Source organism: Oncorhynchus clarkii, chromosome 23 (genome assembly GCF_045791955.1).
Source record: "Oncorhynchus clarkii lewisi isolate Uvic-CL-2024 chromosome 23, UVic_Ocla_1.0, whole genome shotgun sequence".
Taxonomy (NCBI): domain Eukaryota; kingdom Metazoa; phylum Chordata; class Actinopteri; order Salmoniformes; family Salmonidae; genus Oncorhynchus; species Oncorhynchus clarkii.
In genome coordinates this window covers 4,088,369-4,110,547 of record NC_092169.1, presented here as the reverse complement: position 1 = coordinate 4,110,547, position 22,179 = coordinate 4,088,369, and the positions used below count along the sequence as shown (strand labels likewise).

Genomic DNA, 22,179 nt, shown 5'->3' with positions numbered 1-22,179 from the left:
TGACCCACTGGGAATGTGATGAAAGAAATAAAAGCTGAAATAAATCAATTCTCTTTACTATTATTCTGATATTTCACATTCTTAAAATAAAGTGGTGATCCTAACTGACCTAAGACAGGGAATTTTTACTAGGATTAAATGTCAAGAATTGTGAAAATCTGTGTTTAAATGTATTTGGCTATGTTGTATGTAAACCTCCGACTTCAACTGTATATTATACGTGAAAAATTCAGTTATAAATGATTTTGTCTTTGTTAAAAATAAGTTGTTCTCATGTAAACTTCGATTAAATTTCCAATATCCCGGTCCATGTGGAAATTCTATAAGAGTTATGTGAATGCCAATTAGATGATGATCCGATCGCATTTTGTCTCCTATTAAAACTTTTTAAACCTTTGATGAAAGAGACAAGAATGTAGTCAAGACGACTAGCTTGATTAAGTCTCCTCTATTTATATCTCACTAGGTCAGGGTTTTTTAGTCTCCAAATATCCACTATTTCTAATGTGTCCATAATATTTGTGATTTCCTTAAGGGCGCAGTGATGATAGTTTGTAGAGTGATTATCTTTACGGTCCATTAAGGTACTTAACACTGTGTTATAGTCTCCTACCATAATGATTTGATCATTTGTTGCCTGTAAGTTTAATAAATTGGTGTAAATATTGTTGAAGAAGTGTGTATCATCCTGATTTGGACCATATAGATTGATCTCTTTTCCGTCCACTTTCATATTCAACAAGATCCACCTTCCTTGCGAATCATTCCTGACTATTTGCACATTCAGATCAACATTTGTGTTAATTAATATCATCACACCTTTTGAGTTCCTTTGTCCATGATAGAAAATTATTTCACCACCTCATTCCTTTTTCCACACAACTTCATCTAAGGATGTAGAGTGAGTTTCCTGTATACAGTAAATGTTATATTCCTTTTCTTTTAGCCAGGTAAAGACTGATCGTCTTTTTTTATAACCTTCTAATCCGTTACAATTATAACTGGCTATACTTATTTCACCCCTTGCCTTAACTAGATACTATTCTCAGTCTAAATTGACCATAATTAGTGCTTGTAAAGTTACTGCCATCAGAGGTATTATGACGGTCAAAATTTGAGCTTTCAAATGTCTGCTATTTAGAATTCAACAAATAGGTTCTAGCAATATTTGTTTTATTCCCTTGCCTGTTTTCCTGTGAGCCAGTTCCACAGATGTTAGCAAATTGAGACAAGGTATTATGTGTGTAGGAAATCTGATTAGGTTGATCTCTATGATACTGGATGTGATTTAGTGAGAGTTTGTACGATGTCTGTATAAGAGTAATGTGTGCTGTCCAAATAAATAATAACTCTGCCAATTTGCATGGTTGAGTGTCTATGTGTGTAACATGTAGTGCGTATAGGCTTAATATTCATGATGATAATTGTATCCATATCGTATCACCGTCAAAGTTGAATGATAATTACATTATCCCAGCATTTCCATAGCAATTGGTGTTTCACATGATCATGAAAGAGGCCTTGCATTACTTTAGACGGCTTTACCACAGTACAAATGTATTCCGTACAATATGTTATTATTCCCCAATGCCCCTATTCTGATATCTTCCCCTTGCTTGTTGTAAACATATATAAACTTGTAGACAAATGCTTAAAAAATATAGACAAACAAGAAACATATTAAATTATTAAACATTTCTCGACAATAGAGGAAGAGAAGAGAGGGAGAGAGAGTGAGAGAATAGGGCAAGATTAGGTGTGTGTGTATGTATAAATCCATGTGTAAGCGAGCATGTAATTGAGTATGAGTGTGTTCATATCCACTTCATAGTGTTCAGATATTTTTACAGTTCCCATACTTTCTTAACCTGAAGTCCCTGTAGAATTTAGTACAGCCATGGTGTTATGGAGCTGTCTCGGAATAGCTGTCCATCTATAAAGAGTTTGTCCACAATGAGAAAGGCATGCTTACCCTTCTCCCTCTGTTGCCTCTGTACCGGATACAGTCTCTTACGACGTTTGTTTATCTCCCTTGGAAATTGGTCATTGAGACCGAATTTGGTCCATTTTAGCTCTGTTACCCTGCTTTTGATCAGCTACTTTTGTTGGTAGTGTTCAAATTTTGTGATGATCAGTTGGGGACCCTTGGTCTTGTCGCTCTGAGCTCTAAGTCTGTGTACTCGGTGGAAAGCCACCTTGTTTACAGTCTCTATAGGAAGTTTCAAGGCAGATGGCATGAATTCTCTGATCGCGCCCTCTGGATTATTGGATGCGTCTTCAGGAATCCTCACCCTGTTTTCCCTGAGTAGACAATCCATGTTGGAATCGTGGATTTTGACCTTGGCTGTGAGTGCCTTGTTCTCTCCTTGGAGTGTGAGAATTTCACTCTGGCTAAACTCCAAACTCCCCCTCAGCCCTGCTACCTCCTCACACAACTTTTCTAGTGTTGCATGTATTCCAGCCAGAGCACTAGCCTCTACTTCAACGGTAAGTAAATTGTCCGTGTCTGTAGATTAATTTGTTTTTCTTTTTTTTGTTGGGTTAAAGTTATTTTGTGAGGTAGTCAGATCTTTCCATGATGAAGTATGTTGTTCCTCCATAGCGTAAAGCTGTTGGTACTCAACGATTTCCCTCAGGATCTCCTTAGTATCCAGTTTGGCTCTTTACTGCAACCAGTTGTTTTACGAAAAGATGAGTCTTTCCCAGGATGACAACAGGTGTCTGTAGTACAGCCAGCTAGCACTCGCGGAATCCACGCAAAAATATGTTTGGTATTTTTACATACATTGTTATGGCTGTATTGTTTTAAAAACCCAATAATGTTGTGGGTCCATCAGACCCGCAAACATTGGATGAATAACAAAAACATGAACACCACACAAGGGTTAAAAATGTGCTTTGAAACAACTGCATTTTTGATGATCTATTTTGAGTTGTGTACTAAGAGCTGTGAAAATGTACCACGTGCTTGTGAAAGTTGCACCAAATTGATACAAAAATACTCTTAACGGGAGTAAAGCTTCCGTAAGCGTGAGACAGATGTATTGGTTCTTGCTAAATTAAACACCTCCTCTCTTGCTGATAGGCTTGGAAACATCTGTCTACCAAGGTGTGTGAGGTCCTAGAGGAGCTGCGAGCCGTGCAGGTAAGGCGTGTGTGTGTGTGTGTGTGTGTGTGTGTGTGTGTGTGTGTGTGTGAGTGCCTTCTGTACCAGAGACACGTGTGGGGCTTCAGGAAAATATGCCAAAAGAAAAACACCTTCAAGCAGCACATCTGTGTGTGAAATTCTGTGACACACTCACAGCTGGCCAGCATTTTGTTATATGCTTTTTTTTATTATGCTGCCAGGCAACACACCGTATTCTCTTTTGAGAACGGCTGGAGGCTATGTACAGTTGAAGTCAGAAGTTTACAAACTGAGGTTGGAGTCATTAAAACTCGATTTTCAACCACTCCACACATTTCTTGTTAATTAACAAACTATAGTTTTGGCAAGTCGGTTAGGACATCTGCTTTTTGCATGACACAAGTAATTTTTCCAACAATTGTTTACAGACGGATTATTTCACTTATATCTTACTGTATCACAATTCCAGTGGGTCAGAAGTTTACATACACTAAGTTGACTGTGCCTTTAAACAGCTTGGAAAATTCCAGAAAATTATGTAATTGCTTTAGAAGAATCTGAGAGGATAATTGACATCGTTTCAGTCAATTGGAGGTGTACCTGTGGATGTATTTCAAGGCCTACCTACCTTCAAACTGTGCCTCTTTGCTTGACATCATGGGAAAATCAAAAGAAATCAGCCAAGACCTCAGAAAAATAAATTGTCGACCTCCACAAGTCTAGTTCATCATTGGGAGCAATTTCCAAACGCCTGAAGGTACCACGTTCATCTGTACAAACAATAGTACGCAAGTATAAACACCATGGGACCACGCAGCCGTCATACCACACAGAAAGGAGATGCGTTCTGTCTCGTAGAGATGAACATACTTTGGTGTGAAAAGTGCAAATCAATCCCAGAACAACAACAAAGGACCTTGTGAAGATGCTGGAGGAAACAGGTACAAAAGTATCTATATCCACAGTGAAATGAGTTCTATATCAACATAACCTGAAAGGCTACTCAGCAAGGAAGAAGCCACTGCTCCAAAACCGCCATAAAAAAGCCAGACTACGGTTTGCAACTGCACATGGGGACACAGATCGTACTTTTTGGAGAAATGTCCTCTGGTCTGATGAAACAACAATAGAGCTGTTCGGCCATAATGACCATCGTTATGTTTGGAGGAAAAAGGGAGAGGCTTGCGAGCCGAAGAACACCATCCCAACCGTGAAGCACGGGGGTGGCAGCATCATGTTGTGAGGATGCTTTGTTGCAGGAGGGACTGGTGCACTTCACAAAATAGATGGCATCATGAGGAAGATCAATTATGTGGATATATTGAAGCAACATCTGAAGACATCAGTCAGGAAGTTAAAGCTTGGTCGCAAATGGGTCTTCCAAATGGACAATGACCCCAAGCATACTTCCAAAGTTGTGGCAAAATGGCTTAAGGACAACAAAGTCAAGATATTGGAGTGGCCATCACAAAGTCCTGACCTCAATCCTATAGAAAATGTGTGGGCAGAACTGAAAAAGCGTGTGCGAGCAAGCAGGCCTACAAACCTGACTCAGTTACACCATCTCTGTCAGGAGGAATGGGCCAAAATGTACCCAACTTATTGTGGGAAGCTTGTGGAAGGCTACCCGAAACATTTGACTGAAGTTTAACAATTTAAAGGCAATGCTACCAAATACTAATTGAGGGTATGTAAACTTCTGACCCACTGGGAATGTGTTGAAAGAAATAAAAGCTAAAATAAGTAATTCTCTCTACTATAATTCTGACATTTCACATTCTTAAAATAAAGAGGTGATCCTAACTGACCTAGAACAGGGCATTTTTACTAGGATTAAATATCAGGAATTTTGAAAAACTGAGTTTAAATGTATTTGGCTAAGGTGTATGTAAACTTCCGACTTCAACTGTAGAACCAAACTTGATGCAATATATTCTCAAAGAACACACATGCCGACTTTGCAAAGATGAGGAAAAGTAATTTGCCAAACTTCAGAGCTTGTTTTTTGATGAAACTTTCAAGATGTTATAAATCAAGGGAAGAATAAGACATCTCTCTATCTCTTCCCCACTTTCTCTTTCTATCCCTATTTTTTTTTATCTCTCACCTCTCCCTCCCTCTTTGTCAGGTCTTTCTGAAGAGTGATAACCTGTGCCTGATGGGAGGAGATCATGTGAGGAGGAGACCCACCCTCCCTGCTGCCCACATCCTGGCCATGCACATCCAGCAGCTGGAGATAGGAGCCTTCACTCTGACCAGCGGTGCCTATAAGTGGCCAAAACTTAGGTGAATGAGCGTAATGCAACATCTCAGGGCCAGTTGTCTGTAAAGAGATTAGGTCTAGTCCTGGAGTCAAAAGGATATTCTATGGAGAATTCCAGGACTAGGCTTATTCAGAGTCCGCGGAAACCAGCACATAAATTCCTGGGCCTGTATTCACAAACCATCTCAGAGTTGGAGTCTAGGATAAATCTAGGAGAATCTAGGATAAATTTAGCCTTTTAGATCATAATGAATAATATAAAAAAATGTGACTTACACTATATATACAAAAGTACGTGGACAACCCTTCAAATTAGTGGATTTGGCTATTTCAGCCACACCCATTGCTGACAGGTGTATAAAATCGAGCACACCGCCATGCAAGCTCCATTGACAAACATTGGCAGTAGAATGGCCTTAGTGATGCGCTCCGTGACTTTCAATGTGGCACCGTCATAGGATGCCACCTTTCCAACAAGTCAGTCAGTTCGTAAAATTTCTGTACTGCTAGCGCTGTCCCAGTCAACTGTAAGTGGAAACGTATAGGAGCAACAATGGCTAAGCCGCGAAGTGGTAGGCTACACACGCTTACAGAACGGGACCACCGAGTGTTGAAGCGCGTAGAGCGTAAAAATAGCCTGTTCTCGGTTGCAACACTCACTACCGAATTCCAAACTTCCCATGGAAGCAACGTCAGCACAAGAATTGTTCGTCGGATGCTTCATGAAGTGGTTTTCCGTGGCCGAGCAGGCGCACACAAGACTTCGGCTGGAGTGGTGTAAAGCTCACTGCCATTGGACTCTGGAGCGGTGGCAACACGTTCTCTGGAGTGGTGAATCACGCTTCACCATCTGGCAGTCCACCGGACAAATCTGGGTTTGTTGGATGCCAAGAGAATGTTAGCTGCCACAATGCATAGTGCCAACTATAAAGTTCGGTGGAGTAGGAAAAATAGGTCGGGGGGTGTTTTTCATTATTTGGGCTAGGCCCCTTAGTTCCAGTGAAGGACAATCTTAACTCTACAGCAATTCTAGCCAATTCTGAGCTTCCAAATTTGTGGCAACAGTTTGGTTATGGCCCTTTCCTGTTTCAGCAGTGCACAAAGCAAGATACATACAGAAATGGTTTGTCAAGATCGGTGTGGAAGAACTTAACTGGCCTACACAGAGCCCTGACCTCAACCCCCTTGAACACTGTTGGGATGAATTGGAACACCGACTGCGAGGCAGCCCTTATCGCCCAATCAGTGCCCAACCTCACTTTTATTTATCTAGGTAAGTTAAGAACAAATTCTTATTTTTTAATTTTATTTAATTAGGCAAGTCAGTTAAGAATTGTTATTTTATTTTCAATGACAGCCTAGGAACAGTGGGTTAGATGCGTTGTTCAGGGGCAGAACAGCAGATTTTTACCTTGTCAGCTCAGGGATTTGATCTTGCAACCTTTTGGTTACTAGTCCAACACTCTAACCACTAGGCTACCTGCTGTCCCTTATTTACAATGACACTGTGCCAATTTTGCGGCTGGTTGTGAATCAAACCAGGGTCTGTAGTGACGCCTCTAGCACTGAGACGCAGTGCCTTAGACCGCTGCGCCACTCGGGAGCCCTAATGCTCTTGTGGCTGAATGGAAGCAAGTCCCCACAGAAATGCTCCAACATCTAGTGGAAAGCCTACCCAGAAGAGTGGAGGCTGATATAGCAGCAAAGGGGGGACCAACTCCATATTAATGCCCATGATTTTGCAATGAGATGTTGAACGAGCAAGTGTCCACATATTTTTGGTCATGTAGTGTATATAGCTCTTTTCAATGAACCAAAGTCAATTATATGGACAGAGAGAACCTGATCCTAGATCGGCACTCCTACTCTGAGATGCATTGTGATTTGGGTCTGGAATATCTTATAGCCTACACTAGGCTTATACACTCATCCAACTACTGGCCTATAGCATTCATTTGCACTTGTCTGCAATTGAGATTTAATGAATCTACTCTGGTCGCCTTTTGCAATGACATGGATATCAACCTGACACTCATTCTTTAATGTTGTAAACTTGATATTAACTTTCTCCCTTGATGTAATGAAGTGGGCCAAGTTGCCACCAAATGAGATTCCCTGTGTCCTTCTACCCACTCAAATATGGCGGCCAGATGCTGGGTTCACAGAAAGTTGTGGCGGACTGTAATGGCACAGCTGCTCATTCCATGGCAGTCGTGTAGGATTTGGGTTCCTCTACTAAAGCTAGCACACAGCCAGATGGTGTGGAGATGTGGCACGCCAGGTGTTCTGAGATGCATTGATGTTGACAGATGCTGGGGGTCATAAAGGGTCACGGTGAGAGGCAGCGTCACAGCTGGTTATGACAGATCCTAGGTTCCCCCACTATTGTGGAAATCAGGTCACTTATTGTACTGTATATGATGCAAGTGTTTAGTAACGTGGTGCCAAATTATGAGTATGTTCCTGCCGCAGATTAACAACAGCAAACTCCTATTTCTCATTTTCACTCTCTCTGTCTTGTCCTCCAACTCCATGGTGGCTGCAACTTCAATCTCTGCTTTTGTCCTAATTTTATGTACTTTCTTGTCTCCCTTCTTTACCGCTCTATCTGCCCTCCCCCCTCCCCCCTATATCTTTATCTCTCTCCTGCTCTCTCCTTCCTCACTCGCCAGGACCATAGCGAAGGTGGTGAGTCAGGTGCATGCGTTCCAGGAGACAGTGTACTCCTTCACTCCTGACCTGGAGCTGCAGGCCTACCTAAGACTACGCATCGCCCACCTTAGCGGCTGTGACATCCCCCTGCTGGCTGCTGACAACGAGGCCAACTTCCACCACACCCCCACTGAGCGACACACCCGCAGGATCCAGGATACACTAAAGAGGGTGAAGGCCACCTTCCAATGAGCTACAGCCTTGCCTGATCTAGGATCAGATTAGATCATAATGAATACGATGATATGGACAAAGGGGACCTGGTCCTAGATCAGTACTCATAATGCTTTATGAAATTGGGCCCTGGTCAGACAACTAGTCAACAGACCCCAAACTTTGTTAGCAGAGACTGGGTGGGTGTCTCTATTTATTGGTAATAACTTTGATTAGACATCATGAGGGCGGTCTTATTTGAACACAATGACAGAGCCATATGAAGGCATCCAAGGTGGTTCATTTTGACTTCACTCTGATTTTATACAGTGAGCAGTCCAGCTCAATCCCCCACATTGCACCCCATAGCCTGACAACCCACTGCACACCTCTAACTCCTTGATTATCTCCAAAGTAGAGTACAAAGTCATCTGAAAAATATAATTGTTTCTTTTGTTATTAGAGTAAGAAGAGGAGAAAACAGTAATGGACTTTTTAAGGGGAAGAACAGATATGCTTTTTTACTTGTGAAAAATGTCAACAACAGACTGAATGATTTTTAATAATTCACAACATCTTTATCTAGCACTGGTGGAGGCATATGGATCACATTTCTCTCTCATGTACACCATTTTGATTGCTAGTCTCTAAGACAACATAATAATGATAATGTTTCATAAAGAGATGACATCATGTCTTTAATTCACTGAGCGTCGTGTATTATAGCTCAATTAGATTTGAAAAGTGAGATATTTTGATATAACCACAGATAGGTGATTACCATTTTCAACTCTCCGGAGCACCATCTAAATGGTCTAAATGACCATCTATTGGCATTGCCAATAGCTACTTGACATGATAATTACAGTATTTCAAGATATTAAAAATGGATCAAACTGATGATGTAATATGCTATTACGGCTAAATCAGGGATGGGCAAACTGGCGGGTCGCGTGCCGCACCCCTTTTGTAGTTCCGGGATCAATTTCTAAGTATATATACAGTACTAGTCAAACATTTGGACACACCAACTCATTCAAGGGTTTTTCTTTATTTTTACTATTATCTACATTGTACAATAACAGTGAAGATATCAAAACTATGAAATAACACATATAGAATCAAGCAGTAACCAAAAAAGTGTTAAACAAATCAAAATATATTTTAGATTTTAGATTCTTCAAAGAAGCCACCCTTTTGCCTTGATGACAGCTTTACCTGGAACTCTTTTCCAACAGTCTTGAAGGAGTTCCCACATATGCTGAGCTCTTGTTGACTGCTTTTCCTTCCCTCTGCAGTCCAACTCAACCCAAACCATCTCAATTGGGTTGAGGTTGGGTGATTGTGGAGGCCAGGTTATCTGACGCAGCACTCCATCACTCTCCTTCTTGGTCAAATAGCACTTACACAGCCTGGAGGTGTGTTGGGTCATTGTCCTGTTGAAAAACAAATGACAGTCCCACTAAGCACAAACCAGATTGGATGGCATATCGCTGCCGAATGTTGTGGTAGCCATGCTGGTTAAGTGTGCCTTGAATTCTAAATAAATCACTAACAGTGTCACCAGCAAAGCACCCCCACACCATCACACCTCCTCTTCCATGCTTCACGGTAGGAACCACACATGCAGAGATCGTCCGTTCACCTACTCTACATCCCACAAAGACACAGAGGTTGGAACCAAAAATATCAAATGTGGACACATCGGACCAAACGACAGATTTCCACCGGTCTAATGTCCATTGCTCGTGTTTCTTGGCCCAAGCAAGTCTCTTCTTCTTATTGGTGTCCTTTGGTATTGGTGTCTTTGCAGCAATTCAACCATGAAGGCCTGATTCACACAGTCTCCTCTGAACAGTTGATGTTGAGATGTGTCTGTTACTTGAACTCTGTGAGGCTGCAATTTCTGTGACTGGTAACTCATCGTCTGCAGCAGAGGTAACTCTGGGTCTTCCTTTCCTGTGGCGGTCCTCATGAGAGCTAGTTTCATCATAGTGTTTGATGGTTTTTGTGACTGCACTTGAATAAACTTTAAAAGTTGTTGAAATTTTCCTGATTGACTGACCTTCATGTCTTTAAGTAATGACAGACTGCCGTTTCTCTTTGCTTATTTGAGCTGTTCTTTCCATAATATGGACTTGGTATTTTACCAAATAGGGCTTTCTTCTATATACCACCCGTACCTTGTCACAACACAACTGATTGGTTCAAACGCATTAAGAAGGAAAGAAATTCCACAAATTGCCTTTTAACAAGGCACACCTTGTTAATTGGAATGCATTCCAGGTGACTACCTCATGAAGCTTCTTGAGAGAATGCCAAGAATGTGCAAAGCTGTTATCAAGGCAAAGGTTGGCTACTTTGAAAAGTCTTATATTTTGATTTGCTTAATACTTTTTTGGTTACTACATGATTCCATATGTGTTCTTTCATAGTTTTTATGTCTTCACTATTATTCTACAATGTAGAAAATAATAAAAAATCAAGAAAAACCCTGGAATACTATATTGGAACTCAGACGGGGTCTCTGCTTACTGTTGAGAGTTAGAATAGTAGAATAGATAAGTTCAATTTCAAAAATTGGTTGTGCATCAGCAGTTTTTCTCATTCACTGACAGTCACTCAATTAACCCAGGTCAGCCCCCCAAAAATGTGATTGGTAAATTAGTTAAGTGGCCAGCTATTGATTTTTGTATTCACTCTAACTGAAATATATTAAAAACTGCAAACATTTCTCTCCACCCTATAGCAAAACGTGTAGAAGACGGCTAAAGACAGCTCTGACTACATGTGTGGGTATGGATGTGGGTGCTCAAGCCACGAGTTCAGATTATTTGTGGCCCCCACCCCCATCAAAGTTGCCCATCCCTGGACTAAATGAATAAAAATGCCTGAATAGTTGCTATAGTTTTTCAAAAACGAACTGTGTTCATGTTGGAATGAAACTACAGTATAAGCTACAAACTGCTGAATAGGCACGCTTGCAAAGATGACATTTGTGTAATTTGTAAACAAATTGAAATGAATTGTCTGAAACATCAAAGATTACTTTAAAAAAATGTAATCCTTGACATTGTGCATTTGTAACTACTGCACTTACCTAATTACCATATAGGTTAAATACACCATTTTAATGGCAATCAATGTAACTTAATAAGATGTCAATGTGTTAAATATGTTCGTATGATTATGCCTATTTGTTGTATTTTTCCACATATGTTCATATATTTTCTGACGTAAATTAGTTTTTCACGATGTTATATCAATAATCAACCAAGGACAAGGATGTGGCCTACCATGCTCAAAATGTGTTGCAAACTCAATCTATTAAAATGATGTATTGTAGAAGTGTTGCTCTTATGTTGTTGAATGCATTTATAGAAATACAGCATTATAAATATAGGGCCGTAATTGGGAGGCTGAGAACCCAAGCCTTCACAGGAACAGTCAGATCATCGACAAAGGAGACATTCAATATATCCTTATCTGCATTGTCATAGCTAAGCGATGCTTTTAGGGTTATTGTCCGACAGCTGCTGGGGGAATTCCATCTGAACAGGCTGAAACACTTGAAAGGTTTCACGTACAGAGAAAGGACACCCGGCAACGTTGGCCTGGTTGGATCATTTGGGTTGACCAACTTTCTTCAACGTCCCATTTCTTGATTTTTTGGCACATTCTTTTTCCAGAACATGCCATTTTGGATAGGCCTATTTGGGGATGCTTTACTCAGTAGTATGCATAACCAAACATGTGGCAATTATAGCCGTTTTTCAGACTTATTTACAGCTTGTGCTCCACGATTTACATTTCAACCTGCAAACAATGGTGTTGCTACTGTAATACCTTTGATCTGTTATGTTTCAACCCACTGCGCCAAATGCTGGTTGTTGGGCCAGTGGCGCCAGTGCTCACCGGGGTATCAAAGAGGTGTTAATACTAAACCATAAGAGCAGTGTGGTACTTGCCTTTATTTTACATTTGATTTTAATGTCGGGGAAAGGTCTGACATTTAAAAAGGCATTATGCAGATGACCAGACTCATACAATGGGGTTATACAAGTTTGGCAATGTTGATTATTATATCAGGACGGTCAACTACAAAAAAATAGTATTCCCTTCCAATCCTAAATCAATGGTAAATAGAGGCTACAGACAGTCATTGCCTGGAAATTAAGTTTAGGCCAATTATCACAAGGTACACTTAGAAAAAAATGGTTCCAAAAGGGTTATTTGGCTATAAAAGAAGGGTTATTTGGAATTAAGAGAAGCCTATTTGGTTCAAAGTTAGAACCCTTTTTGTTTCCAGGTAGAACCCTCTGTGAAAAGGGTTCTATATGGAATACAAAGTTTTTTTTTCCTGGAAACAAAATGGTTCTACCTTAAACCAAAAAAGGTTTCTTTAAAGGGTTCTCCTATTGGCACAGCCTAAGAACCGTTTTAGGTTCTAGATGGCACTTTTTTTTTTAGGTGTACAGATATAAGAGTGTACAGATATAGACACCGACATGCTGCAGCATGATGTTACACGTTTAGTCATATTTAGGTTTCTGTTTTAGTAGGTCTGTGGCAAAGCCTGTTATCTTGATTAGAAAGTGGCTTTAATTGGTCTGCTGTTTTCAGTGTGATCTTCTTCGTTATGGAATAGGCTACAATTTAAACGTCAAGTCATTGTAGGCCTATATGCCTCAACATATTATAACCTAAGAACTCTGAAGCAGAGGTGGACTCTTAATGTGACGTTTCTGTATATTTTCAGCTGGGGTGAACAAATGTAACCCATCTGGGCAAAAACAGGTTGAATCAACGTTGTTTTACTAGTTGATTTCAAATTAGTTGACTACACAACCAAATATAAATCAAAACTATTCGTTGAACTGACGTCTTCGCCCAATGAGATGAGCTCTCTACTGGTTCTCACAGACTTGGTGGCGCCAGGCTTTCACACACTCACAGTATGTGAAGACTTCAATAAGGACCCATTAGGACCTAATCATTGGGAATCGATCAGGCGTTAACGCGCTTTTGCAAATGCTAATCTTGGAGAGGGCCAGGTCTATATATGGCGGGCCATCTCACAATATTCTCTGACATTCCTCGGATAGTTTGCTGAGCTCATGGAAGCAAACATATTCAATTACTTCACTGTAGACTGGTTGGCGAAGAGCCATCACGACACCATCAAGAAAGAAGGACCTGTGGACACTGGACCTGTGGATACTATGCTAACCCACTTCAAACCCCATGTCCCTTGCATGGTCCAGCCTCGACCGCCAACCTCTTATAACAAGGTCTACCTCCAGCCAAAGCCAAAGATCACAAGGTTTGAATTCACGAATTCCACTGAGAAACCCACAAATCTGGAATCCAGATTGAGCTCACCTCTGCATCCATCAAGCTGCCCTTCCCCAAATCGTAAGTTAAATGTAGGCTACTATACTTTAACAATTCTATTAATATTACATGTTAAAACGTGGTGTTGCAACACATTTAAATCGTGTTTTTTTTTATTGAAGAGCAGTTTATTGACTGATTTTTTTTCCACAGTTTCCGAAAACAGTGAGTACTCCTCGGGGTATGATAAACCTCTCTGAAACTCAGGTAAGACTAGAATACAAAACTGATTACAAAATGTAATTTATGCACATTATACATTGTGCTACAGGACTATTTAATTCGATTATACTAGTGCTGGTTTGGTTCTAATGGTTTTTATCTTGTGTTAAAAACGTGTGTTTCGTGTTTCAGGTGAGAACTTGGTTTCAAAACAGGAGGATAAAACAGAAACGGGAAGTCCAAGACTCGCGCGCTGAGTACCTCGCTCCCGCCCAGTCACGGATGATATTCCAGCCCATACGCCCATTTCAGTACCACGGCTCCGGTGGAAAGCACCTATCATACACCGCTGCCAACCACGCGATGTACCCGCACATGGTGCAACAGTTCCCCCAGCAACAGATGGTTTCTTATCATCAGCACCCCCACCCAATGATGTCCAACGCACATTTCTACTAAAGACTATATACTACAGACTGAACTTTCGACTCAAACACTTACAAATCCAAAGTGCAATCCAGTTTTTTTTTATATCTTGGGTTTGTAAATAATTTCTTTAAAGATGTGCAGAGATTAAAGTCAATTTTATCATTCAAGTATATCTTATATCACAACCTTTCTTTTCTATTTAGTCTTATTCGTATGTAATGTTACAACACTGCATAACAACTTCCAGCTGAACAATTAGCTTATGCACACAAATGGTGTGGTTTAGATGTAACCTATTGCTTGTCAGTATGTACATCGGCGTACTATAACAGTAACGAGGCTATGTACAATGAGTACCAGTACCAAGTTGATATTTCAGGGGTAGGAGGCAGTTCAGGTAATTGAGGTAATACTGTATGTACATGTTGGTAGGGGTAAAAATTACTAGGCAATTACTAGGCAATCAGGATATAATAATAAACAAGTAGCAGCAGCATATGTGAAAAGTGTGTGTGGGGTCGATATGCATGTGTGAGTGTGTATTGTGTGTTTGAGCGTATGTAGTGGGTGTTGGAGTGCCAGTGTAGTATGTGTAGTTTGTGTGAGTGTGTAGAGTCTAGTGAGTGTGCATAGAGCCAGTGCAAGAGCGATTAGAGTGAGCTAAGTCAACAATCCAGGTGTATAAATACATATGCTGTGTGTACAATACAGTTGAACTAAAATACAATGTAAAGTAGTAGAAATACACTAAACAAATATATCAATGCAACATATAAAGTGTTAGTCCCATGTTTCATGGGCTGAAATAAAAGATCCCAGAAATGCTCCATACACAGAAAAATATAATTTCTCTCAAATTTTGTGCACAAATGTGTTTACATCCCTGTTAGTGATAATTTCTCATTTGCCAAGATAATCCATCCACCTGACAGGTGTGGCATATAAAGAAGCTGATTAAACAGTCATGATCATTACACAGGTGCACCTTGTGTCGGGGAGAATAAAAGGCCCCTCTAAAATGTGTAGTTTTGCCACACAACACAATGCCACAGATGTCTCAAATTTTGATGGAGTGTGCAATTGGCATGCTGACTGCAGGAATGTCCACCAGAGCTATTTCCAGACAATTTAATGTTAATTTTTCTACCATAAGCCGCCGTCATTTTAGAGAATTTGGCAGTACATCCAAGCAGCCTCACAACCGCAGACCATGTGTAACCACACCACATCGGGCTTCTTCACCTACTGGATCGTCTGAGACCAGCCACCCGGACAGTTGATGAAACTGTGGGTTTGCACAACTGAAACATTTCCGCAGAAACCTTTTCAAGGAAAGCTGCATGCTCAACAGGGTCTTAACCTAAATGCAGTTTGGCGTTGTAACCGACTTCAGTGAGCAAATGCTCACCTTCGATGGTCACTAGCATGCCGTAGAAGTGTGCTCTTCACAGATGTATCCCGGGTTTCAACTGTACCGGGCAGGTGGCAGACAGCATGTATGGCGTCGTGTGGGAGAGCGGTTTGCTGATGTCAATGTTGTGAATAGACTGCCCCCTGGCCGTGCTGCTGCTCCAGTTTCAACTGTTCTGCCTGGGGCTATGGAACCCTGACCTGTTCACCGGACGTGCTACCTGTCCCAGACCTGCTGTTTCAACTCTCAAGCAGGTAGAGATACTCTCAATGATCGGCTATGAAAAGCCAACTGACATTTACTCCTGAGGTGCTGACCTGTTGCACCCTCGACAACTACTGTGATTATTATTATTTGACCATGCTGGTCATTTATGAACATTTGAACATCTTGCCCATGTTCTGTTATAATCTCCACCCGGCACAGCCAGAAGAGGACTGGCCACCCCTCATAGCCTGGTTCCTCTCTAGGTTTCTTCCTAGGTTTTGGCCTTTCTAGGGAGTTTTTCCTAGCCACCGTGCTTCTACACCTGCATTGATTGCTGTTTGGGGTTTTAGGCTGGGTTTCTGTATAGCACTTTGATATCAGCTGATGTAAGAAGGGCTATATCATTTTGGTGGTGGTGGGGTTATGGTATGGGCAGACATAAGCTATGGACAACGAACACAATTGCATTTTATTGATGGCAATTTGAATGCACAGAGATACCGTGATGAGATCCTGAGGCCCATTGTCATGCTATTCATCCGCCATCATCACTTTATGATAATGTACGGCCCCATGTCGCAAAGATCTGTTCTCAATTCCTGAAAGCTGAAAATGTCCCAGTTCTTCCATGGCCTGCATACTCACCAGACATGTCACCCATTGAGCATGTTTGGGATGCTCTGGATCGATGTGTATGACAACGTGTTCCAGTTCCCGCAAATATCCAGCAATTTCGCACAGCCATTGAAGAGGAGTGGGACAACATTCCACAAGCCACATTTAAAAGCCTGACGAATTCTATGGAAGGAGATGTGTTGCGCTGCATGAGACAAATGGTGGTCATACCAGATACTAACTGGTTTTCTGATCCACGCCCCTACCTTTGATTTCAGGTATCTGTTGCATATCTGTACTCCCAGTCATGTGACCTTGACTTAATTCCCTCATAACTCCAACCCCTTTATACATGGAGGGACCATGAATAAGGTCGAGCAGACATGCCTGTTCTAAGTGGGAAAAGCATTTACTTTATTTTTTATGATAGAAATAATAGTATTCTTCATGAACTGTAAATTATATGTTGATAAGAACTATTGATAAGAGCTAGGTAAATTAGTAATCCATTTGGGGAAGGCGTTTATAAATACACATAGCAATGGTTGTAGATACTTTTTCCTTGTGATCCCTGGTGAGGAATGTGAAACCAGCCATATGGACGCAAACTGAAAATCATATATCAACGTGATATGTTCATTGCTGCCCATTTTACACAGTGAGGTAGGCTATAAATAGTCGTGCCATTATTCCCGAATATTAATTGTCTACCCTGATCATTTGCGTTGATGAAAATTGGAGACCCAAGCTATAGGCTTCTTTAGAGCTGAACCTGCCAAATTTATGTTTGTGCTTTAGAACCTTTTAATTGTACCTTTTTACCATTTGTATAATGTTCAGTATTAACCATTATCGGGAACCACCGTCAGTAGTACCCACACACACTTATAGCTGTCACTTTAGTGTTAGTATTCTTCCATCTGTAGCTTACATTCGGCATCATTCCATTCCATTCCGTTAACCTTTCTTTCCTCTGTCAAGTCTGTGTAGTTGTTCCTGAGGGTCGCTAGCATTAGTGGATCGTATTAGGCTAATGTTGTGCAATAATTTGTCGCCTTATTTGAATCATGGAACTCAGACCATATGTAGCACGTTTCATGATGACTGGACCGTTGTCATACAACTGATGATTAGAAAGGATTCGAGTAGATTTATAGGACAATTGTTCAAACCTTATTGTACACTTTTTTCCATGTTCCAATAGTTCATGCATGGAACTTGAATGTGACAACTTTCAGGATAAATCAAACCACTGTAGTTTTGATTCCTCAATATATTTATTGTGTAACGACTCTTCAAACCATTTTTCCCTTATGATTCAATACATACTTTCCTAACCCAAAAATGTGCCTAAATAATAATATACAAGATCCAAGTATTTTTTAAATCTACCAGTTGGTGCTGAAACGGAGACGAATATGCAAATATTTAGATGGCTTTATATCATTGATCCCTACACTCTGAACCCCTTCTCTCAATGTATTCTAGTGAGTCTGTTGACAAAATTCTAATTAAAAGGTGGACCATGTTTAAAAGGATGGCTTTAGATAAATGTACTGAAACCCCTACAGAATGAAAACTCCACGAGATAATCTGTTAACCAGCAAGTGGGAGGGTTTTCAGCTGTTGAATTAATTAAACGTATTAAGTGCGCTCAAGGGAAACATGCCTGCAAAGCGCCGGCAAAGCCCTATTACGCACCAAAGCAGAGCTTTGCAAGCTTCCGACCAACTTCACTTCACTTTTAATTTTCTTAAACATGAGACACCTCGAGTTTCCACTAGTACAGTACATATCGATCTAGGTAATCGGCCTTCAGTTTTAGTGCCCCCCATTTTTGGAATAGCCTACAAAACTCACTACATCTTGACTCGCTGGTGCCTTTAGGGCAGTTTAGTACTCAAATGTTGAATTCAATGAATGAGAATCGCAAATGTTTGGAATTTAATGTAAATAATTGTATTTGTGGTGTTTGAATCTGTATGGTTGAATCTGTAATTTGTAGTTTCTTTTATTTGTATTGATCGTTTAGATTATGTTTGCATTGTTGTCTTCATGGCACCATTTTAAATGAAACCCTGGTCTCAATGGGTTTCCCTGAATTAATAAAACTGAAGTAAAAAAATCCCACTTGTAACATTGTAACGTGGCTCATCAAATCAAATCAAATTTTATAAATCACATACAAGTGATTAGCATATGTTATTGCGGGTGTAGCGAAATGCTTGTGCTTCTAGAATATCTAGAAGTACTATCTAACAAATTACACAACATATACCCAATACACACAAGACTAAGATACAGTAGAATAGTAATGCGAGGTATGTCAACATTATTAAGTGAATGAGATACCGTAGAATAGTATAGAAAACAGTATATACATAAACTCAGCAAAAAAAGAAACATCCCTTTTTCAGGACCCTATCTTTCAAAGATAATTCGTAAAAATCCAAATAACTACATTGTAAATGGTTTAAACACTGTTTGCCATGCTTGTTCAATGAACCATAAACATTTAATGAACATGCACCTGTGGAACGTCGTTAAGACACTAACAGCTTACAGATGGTAGGCAATTAAGGTCACAGTTATCAAAACTTTGAACACTAAAGAGATCTTTCTACTGACTCTGAAAAACACCAAAATAAAGATGCCCAGGGTCCCTGCTCATCTGCGTGAACGTGCCTTAGGCATGCTGCAAGGAGGCATGAGGACTGCAGATGTGGCCAGGGAAATAAATGGTCTGGGGCGGTGTGTCACAGCATCATCGGACTGATCTTATTGTCATTGCAGGCAATTTCAACACTGTGCGTTACAGGGAAGACATACACCTCCCTCATGTGGTACCCTTCCTGCAGGCTCATCCTGATATGACCCTCCAGCATGACAATGCCACCAGCCATACTGCTCATTCTGTGCATGATTTCCTGCAAGACAGGAATGTCAGTGTTCTGCCATGGCCAGCAAAGAGCCCAGGTCTCAATCCCATTGAGCACGTCTGGGACCCCTTGGATCGGAGGGTGAGGGCTAGGGCCATTCCCCCAGAGATGTCTGGGAACTTGCAGGTGCCTTGGTGGAAGAGTGGGGTAGCATCTCACGGCAAGAACTGGCAAATCTGGTGCAGTCCATGAGGAGGAGATGCACTGCAGTACTTAATGCAGATGGTGGCCACACCAGATACTGACTGTTACTTTTGATTTTGACACCCCCCCACCCCCTTTGTTCAGGGACACATTATTCAATTTATGTTCATCACATATCTGTGGAACTTGTTCAGTTTATGTCTCAGTTGTTGAATCTTGTTATGGTCATACAAATATTTACACTTTAAGTTTGCTGAAAATAAACGCAGTTGACAGTGAGAGGTTTATGAGATGAGTTTTGCTGAGTTTATGAGATGAGTAATGCCAGATATGTAAATATTAAGTGACTAGGATCCCGAGAATAGCCTAGAATACAGTATATACATATGAGATGAGTAATGCAAGATATGTAAACATTGTTAAAGTGACAAATATAGCGAGGATCGTTACAATATGCTTTACGTACGTTTATTCTATAACTATGTTGTAAGCAATCATTCGCAATCCAATGCAATAGCCTAGTGATGAAAGCACCCAATTATATATCCTACATTTGTGCCTTCCTGACACATGCGCAGACAGACTCCCAGAAACTCTACTGGATGTGGGTGCGTGCACGTCACCTCCCTCTCGTCCACCATAGCAGTGGCACCGTACTGCACTTTAATGTGCATGTCTGTTTGTCTCCAATGCGGTACTTCAAAGGTTAGCTAACGGGAAGATCATGCTCAACAATGAGTTCTAATTGAGCCGGTCATTGATGGGTGTACACGCACCACATGAGCCATAGGGACATGATCCATAGATTCTGGGGGTTTGTGTGCTGCAGAGCCAGATCTCGGGTTTGATGTTCAGCCCGAGGACACACTTTGATTATGTGATATGATTGCTGAGCCCCTGTGCCTTGAAATGGGGAATTGATAGGACACCTTTGTCTATATAAATAAATGTGAAAACCAGTCATTGTCTAGTTGACCATGAATGGATCAATTAAAGTGTGTTCATTTTAAGGAGATAGGCTAGGATCACAAAACCACCCATACAGATAAATACTGACATATAGCTAAAATGTGGAGGGCAAATACAGTAGGCTATATCATGCAATTATGAAACATTATAGTGATTTTCTTCTCCTGATGAGACCAGCGATGAACTAAATTTAGGAACTGCATTAAAACCTGCTATGGAACATGGTCACCAGTTTCACAATGTGCCAGGGGCTTATAGCAAATGCCTATTCAAGTTCACAAGTAAACAGAGATCAAATGTGGTTCTCTCACTTTCCGTTTAGGCGTGCTGCTAGCAATCACACCCCCTTTGTCAATTGGTCTTCATCAGCAATCAGCTTCACGTTGGCGAGCATACCGCTGAGCGCTTCTGTCTACATCTGGAACAATGGTCTCACAAATTATAGTTACAGTGGCCTGCTCCCATAGAATATCAGTCGCAACAGAGAATTTAACGTATAGAAAAAAAGGCAATATGGCAGCATAAGGGTATGTCACATGAATCAATGCATTTTTAGGTGATATTTGCATGGCATGGGTATACCTTCCCTATAAAAACAAGATGAATGTAGCCTATCAATAAGTCGCAAAAAATGATAGACATATTTTATTTACTTTTCCAAATGAAACAATGTATTATAATCACATATAGCTTTGTTCACCCCAGTCTACTCTAATCTCATATAGACCTATAATGAAGTCATACTCTTAAATAAATGATTGGCATACACAAATAATGTAATTATCGGATTTGCAACTAAGAGGCCATACCTGCACGACGGAGTTTGATAGGTGGCGTCGGGACATATCAACGAGGCTATTGAACATGTGAAAAAACACAACTGCAACATCTATTCATTTCAATTACACCGACTAAGTTTGTATCGTTCCGTTGAGGTCCCTTTACATATGCAAATACAGTGGGGTGTCTCCTATATAGAGCGAAGTGCCGAGTCTAGAGGCCTACAACAGACCACCTGCGAGCTAACTAGAGCGCACGCGGCACACCATGGCGAAATTCTCAGTGGAATGGCTCTCAAAGTTTTTACAACACTTCAACGGAACGAGTGGTCATCGAAGAAGGCAGACATGGCATAACAAGGTCTCGAATGCCTTGTGTAGTTGTTCCTCGGCCTCCGTCAACCTTTAAAGAGGTTTTAGTTGAGCCGAAAGTACCTACTGAAGTGATACTTCTTGTCAACATGGAAGAACTTGCTAAAGAGTCTAAAGACTAAAGACTACACTCCATCATCTCCAAACAGTAAGTGTACACTTTCCTTGTCAAAACAATCCATTTGAGCATTTCATGTTGGAGTGTGTTCCAATAGTGTAACGGCTTTCTTTAGGGGAAGTAGAGGCGGACCAAAATGCAGCGTGGCGGTTATTCATGTTCTTTAATTTAGAAAGACACTACACATGAAATAACTAACAAAAACAACAAACGCGAGAAAACCTAAAACAGTCCTATCTGGTACAAAGACAGGAACAATCACCCACGAAACACTCAAAGAATATGGCTGCCTAAACATGGTTCCCAATCAGAGACAACGATAAACACCTGCCTCTGATTGAGAACCACTTCAGACAGCCATAGACTTAACTAGAACACCCAACTA

General features: G+C 40.8%; 1 protein-coding gene and 1 pseudogene across 1 annotated transcript in view; both read left to right on the top strand.

The window, feature by feature from the left end:
• LOC139381525 (kinase non-catalytic C-lobe domain-containing protein 1-like) overlaps nucleotides 1–9,229 on the top strand; it is an 87,291-nt gene extending 78,062 nt beyond the window's left edge. Inside the window, exons 28-30 of the mRNA XM_071125141.1 lie at nucleotides 3,086–3,145; nucleotides 5,256–5,413; nucleotides 8,063–9,229. Of these exons, the coding sequence (XP_070981242.1) occupies nucleotides 3,086–3,145; nucleotides 5,256–5,413; nucleotides 8,063–8,294 (450 nt within the window). The 3' untranslated portion in view covers nucleotides 8,295–9,229. The remainder of the gene's footprint in view (nucleotides 1–3,085; nucleotides 3,146–5,255; nucleotides 5,414–8,062) is intronic.
• A 4,143-nt stretch (nucleotides 9,230–13,372) lies between these two features.
• LOC139381981 (homeobox protein vent1-like) lies at nucleotides 13,373–14,270 on the top strand (annotated as a pseudogene).
• Nucleotides 14,271–22,179: the final 7,909 nt, after the last annotated feature.